The sequence below is a fragment of the Cebus imitator genome, unplaced genomic scaffold (genome assembly GCF_001604975.1).
Source record: "Cebus imitator isolate Cc_AM_T3 unplaced genomic scaffold, Cebus_imitator-1.0 Scaffold7, whole genome shotgun sequence".
NCBI classification, from domain to species: Eukaryota; Metazoa; Chordata; class Mammalia; order Primates; family Cebidae; genus Cebus; species Cebus imitator.
Window position 1 is genome coordinate 8,102,684 of NW_016107322.1, and position 20,292 is coordinate 8,122,975.

General features: G+C 34.1%; 1 protein-coding gene across 1 annotated transcript in view; it reads left to right on the forward strand.

Moving 5' to 3' along the window:
- The first annotated feature begins 1,947 nt into the window (after positions 1-1,947).
- ROBO2 (roundabout guidance receptor 2) overlaps positions 1,948-20,292 on the forward strand; it is a 1,330,354-nt gene continuing 1,312,009 nt past the window's right edge. Inside the window, exon 1 of the mRNA XM_037742645.1 lies at positions 1,948-2,661. Coding sequence (XP_037598573.1) covers positions 2,532-2,661 — 130 coding nt within the window. The 5' untranslated portion in view covers positions 1,948-2,531. The remainder of the gene's footprint in view (positions 2,662-20,292) is intronic.

Consider the following 20,292-nt stretch of genomic DNA (forward strand, 5'->3'; position numbering starts at 1 on the left):
TGTTCCCCTCCCTGTGTCCGTTTGTTCTCATTGTTAAACTCCCACTTATGAGTGAGAACATGCTGTGTTTGGTTTTCTGTTCTTGTTAGTTTGCTGAGAATGCAGGGACACGCATAAAGCTGGAAAACATGAAATATTTTTGGAGTGAATCTGGCCAACTTAACCTCATACTCAGAAAAGAATGCTTTTCCTAGTAACCTTATTCGGGCCGGACCCTTCAGAAAAATTCAATGTTTCTACTCACACCCTTTTATTATATTCAAACCTACTTGACATTTTTCTATTCTACCAGAGGCCCAAGACACTTTTTTCATGAAAGGTTGTGCTTTTTCTTTGAAGAGGAATGAAGCCAGTGGATGGTTAATGAGTTTGGTTGTAGAGTCTTCCTCAGAAGGTGGTGGTGAGGGAGTTGGTCAGTTTATTCTACCAACTTCTGTTTACTTGCATTTAAAGAGAGAGGAAGTGGGCAGGTAAAGAGGATAGTGACTAGAAAAAGAAAAGCAAATTCTGAGTTAAATATAAGCTTCCCATTTTTAAGTATGCAAAGACATGGAATTTTAAGTTCACTATTTATAAAATGGGCATACGTTTTTTCCTTCCTCACACAGAAGTATTTAAATTAAAAGTGAATACAGGGTGATCATTGTTTCTAAACTAAGGCACAATCTTAGAGTTTATTTTGTATGTTCCATTAATTTTTTTTTGACAAACATTGTTTCCTTTATATAAAAGCCAATTGTAATAACCGTATTTTCAAATTTAATACATGGCTTATCTAAACAAGGTAACTTACTCTTCTAAAGGTAGCTCTTCCAAGAATATGATTTGAAAGAGGCAATTTATTCCCTTTTGAAATTGATAACATCATAAAACTGGTGGTTATCATAATATAGAAATTGATTACTTTAAAATACACAAGTGCATAATTCATGTATTATAGCTCCCTGGTTAAGGAAATAAGCGACCATATGTATAATATTAACATGTAGACAGGTTTAAAATAGTAGCCAGGATGCTTTGATGATGACAATTCACTTCAGGTGGTAAAATTTCTATTATTATTATTATTATTATTGAGACACTGTCTTGCTCTGTCACCTAGGCTACAGTGCAGTGGCACGATCATGACTCACTGCAGCCTCAACCTCCCAGACTTAAGTGATCCCCTTGCCTCAGCCTCCTGAGTAGCTGGGAATACAGGCATGTACCACCATACCAGGCTAATTTTTCCTTTTTTGTAGAGGTTGGGGCAGGGGTCCCGCTGTGTTACCCAGTCTGGTATGAAACTCCTGGGTTCAAGTTATCCTCCCACCTTGGCCTCCCAAAGTGCTAGGATTACAGGTGTGAGCTACCATGCCAGACAAAACCAAATTATGTTATTTTACATGTATGCCTTCACCCATGTCATCTTCATCCAGGGGCACAGTCATGTGTTAATTATAACCACACCTTGTGACTAGCAATGTCTGCATAAATATAGTTGCAAAAGACAGAAAGACTTGGGGAGCTTTTTATATTTCCATGGTGATATACACAAACAAATAAAAATGTGCTTTCTTGAATTAACACATTCAAGAAAGCCTTGGCAGACTATGTTGGTATTTCCAAAAGTTTGCTTTTGACATTCAGGGTGGGTTCATTAAGGTGACACAGGAATGCCAAAACGAACTGACTTCATTTAATACAGAGGAGAGCTGCAACTACATATTGAGAACTTGCTCTTCCTGTTTTATTGCTGGGGAGAAAAATTATATACTTATTATTGTTCATCTAATAAATATTTCAGACCCATTTATGAATCATTAGTGCAGATGCAATCCCCTTTGAATGTCATGAGGTGAAGTAAAGGAAAAATAAAATGTATTTCAAGTTCTGAGTCTTTCTCTGAGTCTTTCTGTACTACATTGCCTGAATCCTCGTCTAGCCACACAATAGATTAACTACCTTCTGTGCATACTATATTTTGCTCAGCCCTTAATATTCTGAAGCTGAACTGAAGCAGTCGTTATCTGTGGCGGTTCCTGGGTGGTTTTCAAGCCCAGCACTACCCACCCAAGTAGCAATGACACCGGATTTCAATGAAGCCTTATTACTCTTAAAAGAGCAATTTGGTTGGTTGCACGGCTATTAGGATCACACAGGCAGCCTGAAAGCTGTCAGTACAACTGCTTCTCATCTTTTTCACATAATCCTGACGTCTTTTCTCTCTTCTGCTGGACACAGACATTACTGTTTTTATCATTTTCAATCAAGCTCACCCAGAACGCTGAGGAATATATTCCCCCTGAAAGCAAAGTGGAGAACAGAAATTATTTTATAGCTTCTGGAGTAGAAGCAGGGCTGACTGCGTACTGAGAAGGAGCCGGATCCGTGAGAAATGTAGCTTGGCTCAGGGCTACATCAGGAAGCTGCTACTTCAGCTGCTAAAGATGGCAAAACAACACCTACCTCAGGTTTTTCAGTCATTAATGCTATTTTCATAACCAGGAGGGAAGAGGATGTGAGAAATTTTGTGAAATTAACTTGTGGAAATGTTATCATCAGAGAAAGTGGAGAAAATTACTAGGCTTGAACTTCTTTTCGTTTTGATGCTCTTCCTCTCTGGACCAACCCTGAGCAAGCTGACCCGGACCCCCTGGAAAGGAAAACCTTGGAAGGGGGGTAAGTGATGAAAGTTTTCTGTTAAGATCTATATGGAGTTATCAAGGCCAGTGAATGCTAACTTAAGGACAGCTCAGGGTGAAGCAATTGCTTCTGATTGAAATCAGGTTTTTCTTTCAGGAACGGGGATCTGTGTTGCACTTAGCTAGAAAGAAGAGTTTTCTGTCTTTTTGATATCAATATATGTTTGCAATGTTTGGTTTTCTTGGCTTCTAAGCATTACAGTGATCATTTCAAGCAGGGAGACTATAAGAGCAGATTCATGCTGCTCTAGTGCAAGAATATATGTGTTCTCCTTCAGAAGCTGCATTATTTTAAAAAGAAAGGGTTGTGAATATATTAGATTCCTGAATTGTTGGCAGATTTTGTGAAATGATCAGAGGGATGTCTGAGGAAGGGCATGTTGTGAAATGCATTGCCACCAACACTAATTTTCTGGCTGACTCTATCAGTGTTGAAGTGTTAATAAAGATAAATTGCATTAACTTTATTGGAAAAATCTGCTGAATGAGAAAAAGCCTTTCAGTACTTTGTTTGAAGTGTTATAATCCATTTTCTTCTGCTGTTGAAAAATTATCATGAGATGGGAGAGAATTTTTGGGACTTTGAATGAACCTTTCTGTAAAGTTCAGTTGATTTTGCTTCCCCTGAATGCCGTATGTTTATATCAACACAAGTTATCAAGGTATGTGTTCTGTGAATGCTGTGAGCCAAAATGATGCTGCAGACATATCCCACGAGAGACTTTCTGGACACTGTTTGTATGTTTGGGGAAAAATCTTGATGGGAGATATATCTGAGAATTTTGCTTTTCAGAAGCATTCTTTTACCTGTTTTTATCTTAGCTCTAAAAAATGTTTTCTGAGTCTCCCCTACTATTTCTTTCCTGTCTGTGTTTATCATCTGAGGTTCAAGAGAAGCATGAACATTATGAACAAGAAATTTTTAAAATGTATCTCAAAATCTCAGCAGGATTTTCTAAATACCCAAGCCCCAATGGTTTGGTCTCTCTGCTTCTCTTTTGGTTGCATTCAAGATATTACAAATTGTCTACCTACTGTACCTTTGAGGGAAAAGTTCCATCAGGCACTTAGCTTAGATGATTGGTACAGATCCACCCAGAGGAGTGTGCTGCAAATTATCTTCAGGCCTTGTAAATTTTATCACCACATTACTGTATTTCCTAGCGTTATCAATGTTTTTTTTTTTTTTTTTTTTCCTTGCAAACTGCAAGCTGTTATTTATGTTAGCCTGCATGCCGGCCTTCGGTGGCTTAGGATCTAGAGATGTATGGTGTTATTGATGTCAGGAGTGTTAACTTGTATTTCTTATGTATGGTCAGTGCCTATAGCATGTCAAAGTTTAATTTCCTGTGTTAAACTTAAGCAATAGACTTTGGAGCTCTAGCTACCTGGTGAGAACGACAGCTGTAAGATTTCAGCAAAGTTGTTAACCTATTCAGAAAGGTTGATTTAAAATGCTTGTGTGTGTTCCTAAGCATTTATTCATTCCACACAGCTTTGAATACAGATGCACTGGATTTCATTTGTAAAGCAAGTCTGAAATGTTTCGTCTTTGAACATATGACCACTTTTTCCAATGTACTCTAACTAGCTCAGCTAGAAATTTGCTAGCTCTGCTGTATGATGATGATATGACTCAGTTAAGTTCAGGAATAGGCAATCACAGCAACGTGTTTCATATTGTTAAAAGAGTTTTGGGTATTTTGGAAAGGTCAGTCAAGTTACTGAAAAACTTGAAATGTGTTGGCTTTACTTTAAAATTATTTCCTTTTTAGTACCTCTGTTTGTACCGTATATTCATTGCATAAATATTTTTCACAGATTCTGAGTTTCTGTGATGTAGTCCCGCGTTGATATGCATATGTATATGTTGTAAATATTTATTTATTCATGAGCTTGGCTATTGATAGTGGTGTGTTATCTTTCAGTGGGTTGTAAAATTCTGTTCTTTTTTTCTTGGCATGTTATGCAGTCTTTTAAAACACATTTTTACAATTTGTTCAGCAGTATTTCCCTTTTCACAAAGTAAGGGTCTTCATTTATTATTTTGAAAGATACCTAGGAGAAGTGTTCTACATATGAGGTGGGAATGGGGGGAGAATGAGTCATTTTAAATTAAACACTGTGGCCAGAGGCAAAGAGGATCGAAATTGGAAATACAGCATTTTAAAGGTTACTTTACTCTTTTTTGGTTTACTTCATATCAATACCAGCTCAAGCTTATCTGCTGACAAAACAATCTTTAAAATAGATACTCTATTTCTAAAAATCCTGGAAAAAATGCCGATAGCAAAACAACAAAGTTTTCTACTGAATTATTATTATTTTTATGTGTGTGCTCACATTGCCTGTGTGCATTTGTCTTAATCTGACTGAGCAGCTGTCAACGTCCATATGGCAACCTGCCCATGCTGACAATTTCCATTTTTGTAGTATTCACAGGAACCACCATTCAGAGAGAAAGGGCTATTGGGGCAGGGTTGAGGAGTGGCAGCTTCATAGACCACTGTATACTTGTGGCCTGTGAGGGGTGATATGAGCAGCATATAACCAGGCAGCACCAAACAGATGATGGGAAACTGACTTGTCAGAACATTTGGGAAAAATGCAGATAATTGTTGGCTACCAAGGGATTTTTAAGCTCATCAATGAACATGACTCCCAAATATAGGTTAGTAGGCCAGCAAGTTTTCCCTCAGGCATATGCTTTTCTATTTAATCACAATGTATAAACTCCTGAAGGGAAGACAGGTGTCCCATCTGATTAATTTAGAGCATGACGTAAGAACACATAAGAGTTTGCATTTATGATAAACTAGCCAGAAATCTTAACTACATTGCTGACATTATCTTCATTAGGATTACAGAAGCCAATTATTTGATATTCAATTACCCTCACCATGAAAAAAAGTCTAAAAGATGTAAACAGCTCCATTCACATGAGCATAACTCTACAGAAAAGTTTACCATACAGATGGTCAATATATGTAACAATCAAGAAATTATATATAAATATATAATATACATACACATATATAATAGATATACATAATTATATATGTACAATATACATATATATCTATATGTCTATAATATATATACATACATATCTATAATATATATGTATTGTAGAGTTGATCCTCAAATAACACAGGTTTGAACTCTGCAGATTCACTTATATGTGAACTTCCTTCTGTGTTCTGCATATGAGGTGGGAATGGGGGGAGACATTCTTCTGTGTCTGCCAGCCCTGAGACAGCAAGGCTGACTTCTCCTCTTCTTCCTTAACCTACTTAATATGAAGACATGAAGATGAAGATTTTATGATGCTCCACTTTCACTTAAGGAATAGTAGATATATTTTCTCTTCCTTATAATTTCCTTAATAGCATTTTCTTTTCCCTAGCTCACTGTATTTTACGAATACAGTATATAATACATATAATATATAAAACATGTTTATCAAGAGTTTATATTATTGATAATGCTTCCAGTCAACAGTAGGTTACTGGTGGTTAAGTTTTTGGGAAGACAAAAGTTACATGCAGTTTTTGACTTGCACAGATGTCAGTATCTCTGACCCCTGTGTTGTTCAAGGGTCAATCATATCTATTTCTGCTACTGGAAATGAGAATTTAGGCCAAGTTTTAATATTTATAGCTACTATTAAAGGTGCAAATAGGAGGTAAATAGTTATAACTAGAAAAAATGGCACTGGAAGATATAAGTGAGTAAGGCTGGCATGAAAGGTAATAGTCAAAATGTTGACCCCTTTGTTCAACACAAACTGACTAATCAGAGCAGCCACTGATCAAACAAAGAGAAGGGAATAGACATTGTTGTCATTGTCCTGCCCATTCCAGCACTTGACCTTGACTCCATTTAAATCTCCTGGAAGAGTCTGTTGAGTCTATTTAGTTGTCTCAGTTATGACATAAGAGTTAAACGACTGGCAACAAACTGTGAAGTCAACAAAACTTTTAATAATTCAGAAAATTGTTTCACACAACACCCATGCTTGCTTTCTGTAATAAATTATAGCAGCCAGTTATCTAATGTCTATCTTTGCAAAGCAAAGAAAGCCTCTCTGGAAGTTATCTTCTCCCTCTTTAGGAAGAATTAAATTGTATTAGGAGAACATACTATAGTATTGCAACATTTTAATTCCTGGTTCATTGAAGCACTGACCTAGGAATATTTAGAATGGCAGTTTTAATTTTAATGTGTTTTCTGCACAGTCCCATGTAATCTATTGACAATAGTTTGAGAATTTGTTGGAGCTTGTAGAAGTTTTTTTTTAACCTTAAAAGTTATGAAAAAATTAAATATTTGTTGATGCTTCCTACATACAAGCCCATTATTATATTGCTTCTGATGCTTCCCCCTAGTTATATGAACTAATACAAATTTTACTACCTCATACGATCCAGTGTCTCACATTCCTTGCTATTGGGTAAGAAATCAATATTAATCAAATTTGAGCATGATTATTTACTCTTTCATAAACAATAAAATAACTTAAGACTTTCTGATTTGGGGAAACATAAGACCACTTTATGTTTTTCTTGAAATGACCCTTAACCACTATACAAGTTCTAACTTCTGATGTCCACACTTAAAATTGTATTTCATCTTTCAAAGGACTATGACACTTTATACAGTTAAGAAGACATATGTCACTTTTTATAGTGCTTAATTGTTATGTGTCTGTGTCTTGTTTGCCACTTTGTAAGTTATTTCAAGAGAAATTTCATCTTTGACAAAAATTAATCTTTGTTAACATGCAGTCTTATACTTAATAGATGCTCAATAAATACCTGATGAATGGACAAAGTACATGGAAAAATAGACTGGTAGTACAATATTCTGACTTTAAGTGTTAGTTTCACATTTCTTACTTTTAGCCACCGTGATGAATCTCGCCTTTGTAATGCTGGAAAATCATTATCATCAAAGACTTTTACTGTATCATTTAAATGTCAGTTTTAGTTGTAGAAAAATATGAAGGTATTTTATAGTAGTCAAGAAATTTGGAAAACTCTGTCAGACTCATGTAGGAAGTAGCGCAGTAGAAAAAAAGCAACACTGTTGTTCAAAAGTAATTTATAATGTGAGATTGGGAATCTGGAAACTGAACTGGATGAATATTCATGCAAAATGCAGAGTGCTCTTTGTACTGTATATAATCATTACTTCTGAGTTTCATTTGTTTAAATAATTTAATCTCCATCTGTATGCAATAAATAGATTTAATACCTTATCTTTCTTACAACTGAAGAGTAATTCCAAAACCAGATATGAAGTGCGTATTTTTTATATGTTCAAAATTATTAGTTTTTTTTTTAGATATAGTAATTGAAGAATATGATTAGCAACTATGCTAAGATCTATTGTGAAAGTTACTCATGTTGTTTCAAGTTACTTTGAAAATAGCATTTAATAAATTCAGGGAAATTCCGTACATAAAAGATTTTGATAAGGAAAAAATGGTTGCTAGAGAATAATAGATTTGTCTTAGTTATAGAAATTATGTCCTGAGTATTTTTTATCCACTGTCATTTTTGTTGAATTCATATTCAGATTCACTTTTAAAAATTTTAACATCAAATTTTTATTTTAATTATTTATTATTAATGCATGCCTGTTCCCATGTGACTAAAATACCCTGAGATTTCATCATGTAATATTTACCTAAAATACAATTTTTAATGGAATGACAAATAGAGGGAAAATTGGAAAGAGTTTTGAGGTATTCTTCACATTAGAAAAGTAGGTATATTAAAGTAGGTATTATAAGAAAGCTCTTTGAATTTTACTTGCAAATCAAATAAGCACTTTTATCAAAACTGGGGAAACTGCCTAGGTAGCAGGCTGTTGCTCCACTTTGAAGAAAGTGATGTTGGGGAGTGTATATTCTTTAGAATATCAGATTATGACTGGGAAAAGTGTGGATTGAAAATCACATTAATGCATTCCATCCTTATCAAGTAAGTGTGCAAATTCTTGTGTGTATGTATCTATCAGCCCCCACCCTCTCTTCCTCTTTCCAAATGACACACACACATATATACACATATTTACAAACATAGACACACAAATTTCTTTAAAAACTTAAAAAATTTCTTTAAAAAATGCTTGGAGGGATGTTTAATTTTAAAAAGTGAGATAAATTGACGGTAGTAAAATGCCTTGGATATATTAGTGTTGGGGTTCATGAATGTATAGTTAAGACTGTGTCAGCGCTTCCATTATAAGCTACATTTTCAAAGGGTTTACAACTTAGCTATAAAATTTTTGCTTCAGGGTGGATCATGGCTAACATTAGGCCTTATTCCCAGAGCAATTTCATGTTTTTTAGTTTCCAAATTCAGCCTTCAAAGTTAGTTGAATGTTAAAAAAATCGGGGAAAAAAAGAAAGTTTAGTTACTTTCACAGCCTTCGTTAATTGAAAAGGAATTAAAATTTCAAAAAAAAAAAATTTAAAAATGATGAGAGTCGGTAATAAGGTCTGTTTCCCCAAGTCAACTGAAGATTATGTGAATCAGATAATGACCTCGATCAATCAAGACTGGGGCCATTTTAGCTGTTAAGGATTTTAGTTTCATTAACAAACCAAGGTCACCCAAACAAGAGATAATACTTCTAAAAAGGAAAGAAAATAAGTATATGACATCTAAAGACTATTCCATTTTCAGAGACCAGGGAATTCCTCAGGGCCGATGTATGCTCCCCTGAAAAGTTATATTTCAGCCATCCAGTCTTATCAGTCCTGAGGATCACCTTTGTCCAAAGGTAGACTTTAAGAAATGAAACCAAAGGATTGCAATCCCAGACTTACAAAACTAATATCAAAGTTCCAAAGTCTTTTACTGATGTCTTGAAAATGATATGCAACTTCACCCACAAAAGGGATTTCTTGACTTATTCCATGCTGGGTTTTTGAAATCCATTTATTAAATAAGTGTTCAAAGCTTGCTCTGTTGAAGACACTTGAAAAACTACTATATTTATAGGATTCTACCCCCTACAAACTTATACTTTATAATTCTTAAGCCTTTTTTTATTTCTTGGGGAAGGAATATTCCTTTCTCCTTAGCTGGTATCTTCAACTGAGATAAATGATTGTGATGTTGAAAACAAAATTATCTAAACTTAAAATGCACTGGTTTCTATTGTGGGGGAAAAAGTAAAAATATCTAAATCATATTTTGAGGTTATTCTATGGTTGATTTCAAACCAAGAACTCAATTTAGGGTAATATTGAGTAAGTTCTGGCATTGAACCTGTTCTTCAAATCAGTTGTTAACTTCTGGATGATTCATGCTGATTTTTATGTTTGTGTGTTTATTTTATTTTTTTCACCATTTGTGTTGTTTTAAATGAGAAAATGGCTTTCAAAGTACAAAATTATTCCTATTCTTGTTTTTGAGATATCTACAAGTATCTTTACCTATTGAATATAGGCTATAGTTTAGATTAATGTAGAAATTCAAGTAATCTATGTAGGAATTCGGGTGTATGGCATGGTGATATGGTTGAGGAAATACTCTATATCTCAGGATTAGAGGGGGAAAGCATCTGTATTTGATAAACAGAGGGAAAGCTGTTGTGAACCCATTTCTTTTTAGGCAGGCTGTAGTTTGTACCTAACAAATTTAGTTTGAAACTAGTCCAATTTGCTGTTAAAAAAATCTACACATCAAATAAAGCCTATTATATTTGCTTCAGATTTCATTTTGCAATGACATTCTTTTACAGAAGTAAAGAGGGTATTATCCAATTCACTATTACACAAAAACAACAATAAAAACTTTGTATACTTTTAGCAATAATATTTATTTGAATGACTGCATTTTGTTTCATTTCTTTATAAAATGCTAAATTAATATACCTATATTCTTATATAGAAAAAATATTTGCCTGATATTATTATTCAGAAATATAAAAAAGATCTAATGAATTCATTCAGTATTGTTGATTTACAGCTCTTGATATGTTGCCAGTATGAGGTATAGAAATTAATTCCTTCTGTCAATTTATGAAGAGTTCACCATATCAGCTATTAGGACAGACCCTACATATGCTCTGTAGAATCCATTTCATATCAATGTCAAAAACTCTGTCATGAAAAAAGTAGTTATCAAGCTGGGCAAGGTCCAACATTATGTTCCAGAGACAGGGACATATCGTGAAATCTCTAATGTAATAGTTGGCAGCTAATAAAGAATTTATTATAAGGCAATCAGAAATGTAACAGAAGTGCTTTCTATAATCCATAGAGGCCCAAGAATTGCTCCTGGCTAACAAGTACAGATTTTCATTTGTCTAACATAATGTCCCATTCCTATTTAGGGATTTCATGGACCAGTGTGAAGAAACATACAGGGATTTAGGGTTGAGGTTGTTGATTGCCAAGTGTAATGAGTAGGACTTCATGCACTGTTAGATGAAGATCTTTACTGATTGCATATTTCCACTGGAGGCCCCCAAAGATGTTATGAAGGTAATTTGTACACTCAAGATGGAACAACATATATATACTGTACTATTGACAAAATATTTTTAAGTTCATCTACTATAGCCATGTACTTATATAGCCAGTAGAAAATCTAAAAGATATACATGCATTCATTCAACAAATATTTATTGAATGCTCTCAAGAGAAACATAGTTGTTATTTTTTTATTATACTTTAAGTTCTGGGTTACATGTACAGAATATGCAGGTTTGTTACATAGGTATACACGTGCCATGGTGGTTTGCTGCATCCATCACCTCATCATCTACATTAGGTATTTCTCCTAATGCTATCAATCCCCTAGCCCCCAACCCCCCGACAGGCCCCGGTGTGTGATGTTCCCCTCCCTGTGTCCATGTGTTCTCATTCTTCAACACCCACTTATGAGTGAGAGCATGCAGTGTTTGGTTTTCTGTTCTTGTGTCAGTTTGCTGAGAATGATGGTTTCCCGCTTTATCCATGTCCCTGCAAAGGAGTGTAAATTAGTTCAACAATTGTGGAAGACCGTGTAGTGATTCCTCAAGGATCTAGAAATAGAAATACCATGTTACCCAGCAATCCCATTACTGAGTATATACCCAAAGAATTACAAATCATTCCATTATAAAGATACATGCACATGTATGTTTATTGTGGCAGTGTTCACAATAGCAAAGACTTGGAACCAACCCAAATGCCCATCAATGATATACTGGATAAAGAAAATGTGGCACGTATACACCATGGAATACTATGCAGCCATAAAAGAGAAACATAATTTAAGTGATCAGAGGTATAGAACTATATGCTATTATGTATCAACCTCCTTGGTTGTATGAAAGTAATGACTTGATTAATGTTATATGGTAGATCACATCCAACCAGCCAGGTCCAACCCCGGTGAGCTGTGACATTTAGGGGGCAGTCAAGTATACCACCCTCATTCCAATAGGCAGTTTCTTGAGAATTAGTAGAAAATAACAACAGAGTCAGTTAAATATAGCTTTAAGAAGCAGGAAGATAAGACTAGGATTTATAGAAGTGAAAATAAAAGGTCATCGTAGGACTTGGTAGGACAAATGGTATGATGCCCGCAATGTTTAGGGAACAATGCTGTGTGCCGGTTACCTGGGTGACTAACTTTCTTACCCATCACATTGTAGTACTTCTGCCTCATCACATTTGCAAGATTTATTTTTTGGTATCTTAAAAACAAAAGCAATCGCACAGAATCATGTGCTAGAATAAAGGTCCATGTTGCAGGACTGGTCCTATTCTTTCAGTGTGAAGAGTTTCATCTATGAAGTCACTGTTGCTGAAAACTTTTCCTGAAAATATTAACTCACCTAATATAAAATATTTTGTATAAATCATCTTCTGAAGTGGTTTATTTGAAATGATTTATACTTCTTCAGCATATATACACAGATGTTATATACTGTAAATTTAACTGAATTAGTATATAAATATATCCTATATACAAATAGTTCATCTTTGACAATTGCTGCATTTCACTATGTGAGTGTGTAAAAATTATATTGTTTGCTTTACTTATTAGCTATATGTTATCAGTTATCATTTTTATAGAATTTTATAGAGATACAAATGTGTAACTTGGAGCCTCAAATATGTGTTCTAAAAAGAGTTATGCATAACATAATTAAATTATTGGATGATCTTTAAGATTTACTGTTATAATTTTAAATGCCTTATGTATACATAAAAGTATGATTTTATTCATCTGTTTGAAGAATCCTAGGCAGGTGGATGGGTACACTAGTTAAATAATTTGAAAGTGATAGCACATTTTTCCAAAGCAGAAATTTTAACTTATAACAATTTATTTTAAAAAGAAGAGACAAAGTTACTGGAAGTCAGGGTTACTTGTGACTTTCATTCACTTTCAATTATATTTGAACAGACACTTAAGAACTAAATGAGCACAAAGTACAAGAAGAAGATGCGTTCTTATATATCCTATTAAAAGTTTAAATTCTTATGATTTTGATTAAATAATCTTCTTGTAAGTATCTTGCCGATAGATTTAAAGGCAATTAAAATAACTTTATGGGGTAGCAGCTCAAAATTTGAAATATTTGAAATATTTCAAAAACTTATTTGAAAATATTGCCAAGAAGTAACAGAGACACTAAATTTATGCTAACATCTCTGCCATTTAGTAGTTGTATACTCTGAGGCGAGTTATCTGACTTCTGTGTTTCTCACATTCTCACAGTGTTAGTTCGCCTGGAACAAATAAGGTCATATATGTAAAGTAATTAGCAGTGGTCTTTCAATAAATATTTTCTTCAAGAAAAAACATACTCAAACCTTTTACTTATTGTTAGTATCACACACACACACACACACACACACACACACACAGACACACACACACACACCCCTAAAGGCTAATTGCTGGGATTCATGGAGCATTTCTTCTGTGCCAGCATTGTGTTAAATGCTTTCCAAGTATAATCTTATTTAATCCTATGTCTCTATATTAAGCACTACTTTTCTCTTACTTTACAACTCAAATAGCCAAATCTGGATTTTTTTTTCCTCCTCATTCCAATTCATCAATCTGTATTTTAGGCTCATTAAAGATGTAAAAATGTTAGATGCATATTATTATTTTTTATTTTTAGCCAAATAAAATGCTATCAGTATTCATTGCCTCCATAAATTAAGTACTAATATCACATCTGGTTTAAAATAAAGACAAATGAGTCTATGATTAAGAGGTATTTGGAGAATATTGATGGTGTAGAAAAAACAAACACTCTATTTTAAGAAATCCAACAAGATAGGCTTAGGTAGCATGGAGTGTATCGTTTCCAGATCACATATATAAAATTGGAGTATTCACAAGGGCAAACTTGGAATTGAATGAGCCAGGTCCAAAACCAGATGGCAAGAAAAAGTTTCAAGCTGTTCCATTTGGAAATTGATTTTTAGATTTCCACGTGGTGCATTACATTATAAGTTCAAATTAATTTTAAACTTTTAATTTTTCGTATGTATCTTCATGACTCCAGCACATGCTTCCTTGTCTGTTTTGTTGCCAGTCAATCTAAAATGGATACCAAAGAGCTTTTCACTCTACGTTAAATACACACAGAATAGCACTTAACCGTGAGTGTTTTGAACTCCTCTCAATAAAAGTTTTAAGAGATAAGAAGCTTTTTCTGTTTCAGAGTCACTATTAGTCTGAATAATACATAAACATTGAGAAATGGTAGAAGTTCTACTGAGGATCGTGACATATCTTCAATACAATTATCTGTCATTATCACAGTTGACAAGCCTGGTATTCTAGTAAGCCTCAAACCATACCACATTAAATGTTCAATGTTACTGTCTTGTGTTTTCTTCAAACCATACCACATTAAATGTTCAATGTTACTGTCTTATGTTTTCTTTCCTCTCCTTATCATAACACTATTTAAAGAAATTGTAGGATGAACTCATGGAAGCACTTTGACGTGTCAAAAGTAAAACACTGAAAAAGAAAAAAAGTCACTTTTTTAGCTTCAAAAACCCAAGGGATGAGTCAAATGCTTTGAGACCCAATACATGATGCTCTTCTTGAACTGAAGCTGTGTCTTCTTTCCCAGTCAGCACTCAGTTAATGTGATTGATTGTGTGTACCTTAAGTGAACAATATAATTCGTTGTCAAAAAAAATTGTACAGCTACTTATTTAGGGTTTCTAAAGGTCACTGTAAATGAATATGTTTTGAAAGTTGATAATACAGAAGACAAGACTGGTATTTTTTCTCTCATTTGACAAGTTGGCAGTTTCTTTAATTCATAAATTACCTAAAAGTCTGTTTGCTATGGGTTGATTATTTTAGCAAGAGAGTTTTAAGTAATTTGGGCTGAATGTAGATTCAAAACACGTTTAAGATCCAGTTGAGTCCGATTAATTCTGAAAAGTACATGAAAACGGAAATATTTGATTGAATGGGTAAAATAAAATTTTCTTGAAATCATGAGTCCTTTTTCCTCAATAATTCTGGAATTAAAAAAAAAGTCAAAAACTTCTTTGGAAAATAAAGCGCTTCAGCAAATGCAATTTTTCTGTTACCTAATATAATCGGAGAATGTGGTTTTCTGATAAAGTTGACTGCTAATAGGAATATCAAAAACAGATCCATCTCAAATAAAAGCCTAACTTAAAATATTTTTAAATGCAACATTTAATTTAACACTACAATGCAAACTCTCTGCTATATTTTCGTATTTTAGAATGTCTCAATGGCTCAGAGTCTTCATTATGAATGTCAACTTTTATGATATCAAAGCAAAAAAGAGACAGCAGAAGTTCACAATTACTGTAAGTAGATTAAACTAAATTTACTATAGGATACATTTCTAGATATGGAAATAATTAAGTTAGTAGAGCATAAATAAATTGATAAAAGGAAGCCTGATTATAGCATTATTCCTCAATACTTTCCTTAGTTTCATTTTTTAAATAATTTAAAAATTACCTTCCCAATGTTTGGGAATGTCAGGTATCAGACCATACTTATAAACAGGGGTTGGTTGTAGCCTGGATTATGTATGTATTTGCTTGCATTTTAATCAGTTTATAAAGCAAAGCAGGCAATGTTGAATAAGTTTCTCCCTTGAATTTTCACTAATGCTACTCGAGATATAGAGACTGTATAAAAAATAAGAATAAAAAGCCAAATAAAAAATATGTTTTGATATTATTAATAGTCATGTATTTCCTGTGAGCTACTTTGACAGCAAAAGCACCTGAAAACACATTGGGTATTAAACATGCCTGTTCCTTGTACAAAAATGAATGACATAAGCTAGAATATCTATAATAACAAAAGTTAAGTGGATTGATGTTATCATTGATCAGAGAATTACTCAAGATTCCATTATTCTGAGCCTGACAGTATTCTAGAAAATACATTGCTCACTAGATAAATGAACCCTGTGTCTTTAAAAATGATATCAAGAAAACTAGGCAACTAAGAAAAAAATATGTTGAAAAGCATGAATACATTATTTTGAGGACGAATTTTTGATGATGCTAAATGTTTTATTCTGCTTGTTTTGGAGATTTTTGGTCTTGGAAAATAGCTGTTTTCCAGTTTGAGTGACTATCATAGGATGTTAGCAGACGTAAGACCCTAAGGAAGCTTAAGGCTAAGATTAGTTTATTTTTCACTTAAAAAATGGCACATGGTCAATGTGGAAACACCAGAAATAAGAGGAAACTTTTTTAAAGAGAATAAAAATGACTATAACTCCTCTGTGTAAGAATAGTCACAGGTTTTCAGTCCAAGCTATAGAAAGGCTCTCCTTATCCAAGAGAGTTGAAAGATAGTGACGGGCTTTTGCAAGTGCTTTGTTTACTAAAGACTTGAAGGGAGGAACATGCTAAGCTGTGAACAATGAAGAGAAGCAGGAAAGCCTGTCTACCCCCAGGAGCCAGTCCTCTGCTCGTTGGCAGTCAGGCCACTGCCTGGGGGCTCTAGTCATTCCAGTGGCAGATGAATGTAACCTGCATGGTAATGCAACAACTGTTTCTTCCCTGACCCCAGAGAAGCTGGCTCTAGAAGACTGGGATGAATCCTGAATTTAGTTTAGGTGTAACGTTTACCTGTATATAAAAAAAGAAAGTATAGTATATATAAATAGAACAAAACAATAACCCTTTTGGGGTTTCTTGTGGCGGTTGAAATAGTACCACATATGGTCATCAGAATATAAACCATTCCTCATACCAGTATGGGATCAGCTCCTTGACCTCTGAGGGGCAGGAGTGCTTGCTGCTGTGTGTTTCCGAATCCCTCCCCGCCTTGTTTTGTGGCAGTGAAATGCCTCTTGGTCCTGTCCAAATGTCTCACTGATTTCTGAATCATGTTCTAGTTGCTTGGTTCTGCCACGTGGGTGGGTCCAGTGTTCCTTTAAGCATAACTGTACTAAATCCTTTTTCCAGAGCAGTATAATAAAGGAGGGATGTGCAAAAAAAAAAAAAAAAAGAATAGTCACTTTAGTTCTACACTCTAAAAATGTTCACTTTAACCTTGTCCAGTAATTTTCTTGATATTCGCATGAAGATTATAGATAGATAAAAGATAGATAGATAGATAGATAGATAGATAACTGGATGGGCGTGTGTGCATATGTATAATGCACACAAGCACCATATATATACTAGTAAATATATGTATATTACATTTCATAACATGTATCTAATGACAAAATTATATGCAGAATTATTAACTTACGTACATAATTTTGTATCTTATTTTCTTTTACTCAACTTTATGTCAAATGTTATGAATATCTTTGAGTATAAATCTGATTATTTTCTTGGCCAAGTTTCTAGAAGAATTATTTTCTTAAAAGATATAATCATTTTAAGACTCTTTATTCATAATGCTAAGGAGCATTTCACACACACAAAAAAACCATCAATTTACATACCAACCTGAATTGTGTTTAAATGACTATTGTGGTTTCAATAGTTTAGAAAATTATTTATTTTCTTGTTTCGATATAAAACTTAGTATATCCTGATTTTAATTTAAATTTATTTTATTAGTAATATACCTCAATTAGTAGTACACTTGTATATTTGTTCATTAGCTATGCATAGCTTATATTTTATAAATTTCCTTCCAGTTTAATATTTGGTATACATTTTAAAATAAATTTATAATTTCAAATATGTGAAGAAATGCTTTAAAATTTGATGACAGAGTATTAAAAGTTAGCTAGAATTTTGGCCAGCAGTGTCACAGTTCAATATCATAAAAAGTGAAAATTCCTTAAAAAATTCTTGATTCTATTAACCAATATTTAATAAGAATCTTTCATATATTAGAAGTAAAGATGATCATTGGATCCTAACATGATTACATCTAGCCTGCATAAACACTTTAAATTAATTATGAATGACTTAAATATCATTGGCATCATTTCACATTTAAAAAAATACTTATTTAAGCAGGCAACATGATGTGAATGTTAAGAAAAAGTAGGCAGATTCACATATTGGCTACATTTGTATGATATGCAGATTTTGTGAGGAAACAGTCTGGATGTCATGCTTTTTGAAATAGTGGATTAAAGAACACATAGACAATGGTGAATAGGGTGTTGACGTATGTGAAAAATAATAAGTGCCTGTTAAGTTTGGACAATGGGGAAGATCACTTTCTTTAGAATCCTGTGGAAACAGGAAAAGAGAGAGTCTGAGGCATGGGCGAGAAAGGGAAAGTTTGCCCTAGATGCTTAAATGTGTGTTCCAAAAGAAAAAAAGAAAAAGAAACTGGAAAGGAAAGAAAGCAAGCTTCACTAAATTAAGTGATGCTTTAAGAAACCCCAGATTTCAGATCAATGTGCAAAATAGTTCCTTAATGACTACAAATCATCTGAAAATGATATCTCTATCTTGGAACCATTAATATTTATTGTCACTCGAAGTTTGAGCAGAGCACAATATTCATTATGATGAAAGATTGTATTCCCATCCAACTCTCAGATTCTATCTATATTTAAAATGAAAATAGAGTCCCGCTGAATGTATCAGTAACTAATTTGAAGATATTCCCAGAGTATTAATTGTGGTAACTAGGTATTTCTCTCAAAATGTGTCCATTAATTTTCTAATATAACATATGACATTTTATTTTTATAAAATATTTTATTAGTTATCATTTATCTCCAACTTCGTAAAGAATGACAGCTGGTAAAAAGACTTCAAAACAGATGACAATTCAAACAAGCAGACTGGCTTGTCAGTATTCTAGGGTCCCCAAAGCAGACAACAGACTCAATGGATCAGAGCAAGTCAGTGAACAGGCTGCACACTCACAGCACAGGAAACAGCAGGATCATGGATGTGACAGCTCCGTTTCACCTACCATAAGACCGCCATGGGGAGGCATGACAAGGTCAGGTGGTGCTACTCAACCATCATACCATTATGAAGGAGCCCAGGGCCAGGGACTTTTTCTTTTTCTTTTTCTTTTTTTTTGGAGATGAAGTTTTGCTCTGTTGTCCAGACTGGAGTGCAGTGGCCTGATCTTAGCTCACTGCAACCTCCACCTCCCACGTCAAGCAATTTTCATGCCTCAGCCTCCTGAGTAGCTGGGATTACAGGTGTGCAGCACCATGCCAGGCTAATTTTTGTATTTTCAGTAGAGATGGGGTTTTCCCATGGTGGCCAGGCTGGTCTCCAACTCCTGACCTCAAGTGATCTGCCTGCTCTGGTCCCTCGAAGTGCTGGGATTACTGGCACACATCCTCAGAATCTTATATGGCAAAAACTATGCTTGCTATTTCCCTTCTACTGGGGAATAAGTAGTTGTAAGTTAGTTATCTTCACTTGTCTACTTTACTGTCTGACCTTGTGCAGGAACTGTTTAGAGTCAGTGGATAATTCTGTTTTGAGTTTTGGCATGCTCAGCAAGAACATGCAAGGAATCAGATCCATGGTAGACTGTGGTCTAAAAATTAGTAGGAACTTTTAACACATATTTTAAAGCATTTTTCTCCAAATTAAATGTTTATTCCAAAGTCAGAGGAAACACCCACTTTGGAGCCATTCTTTTAGAATTCTCTTCAAAGTCCCTTTTATTTTCTTTTTCTGGGAGCAGTGATGCATTTCTTAAAGAAGTCTTGATACTTAGTCTTCTTTGAACTTCAGGAGCATTTTCAAAGGTTTAGCAAGAGAAGCTGGTTTTCAGGAATTCTGTTCATAATGCAAAGTATGTAATATATACATCCACAACATTTTTCTGAATACTTGAGTGTAAAAACATAGTACTTAAATATTTGTGTGAACATTTTACTCTATCTATGTGGGTTTTCAAAGGCCATATTTAAAAGGTGATTATAAAATAATGTAACACATAAGAATTATACATGAGGCACTATGAAGTAGAAACCAAATAAAGTCGGTTTTCTAAATACTCAAGCACCTTGCAGTCTGAAAAATAATGTAAAGTACAACAAAGTTATGCAGATTAGCAGGAGAGAGAGAGATACACCCAATTAATTGAAGGGATAAACTAAACTCGTAACTAATCAAAGTGGCAGAAGGATTAAAGTGTATTCTTTAATATCAGAAGCCTAG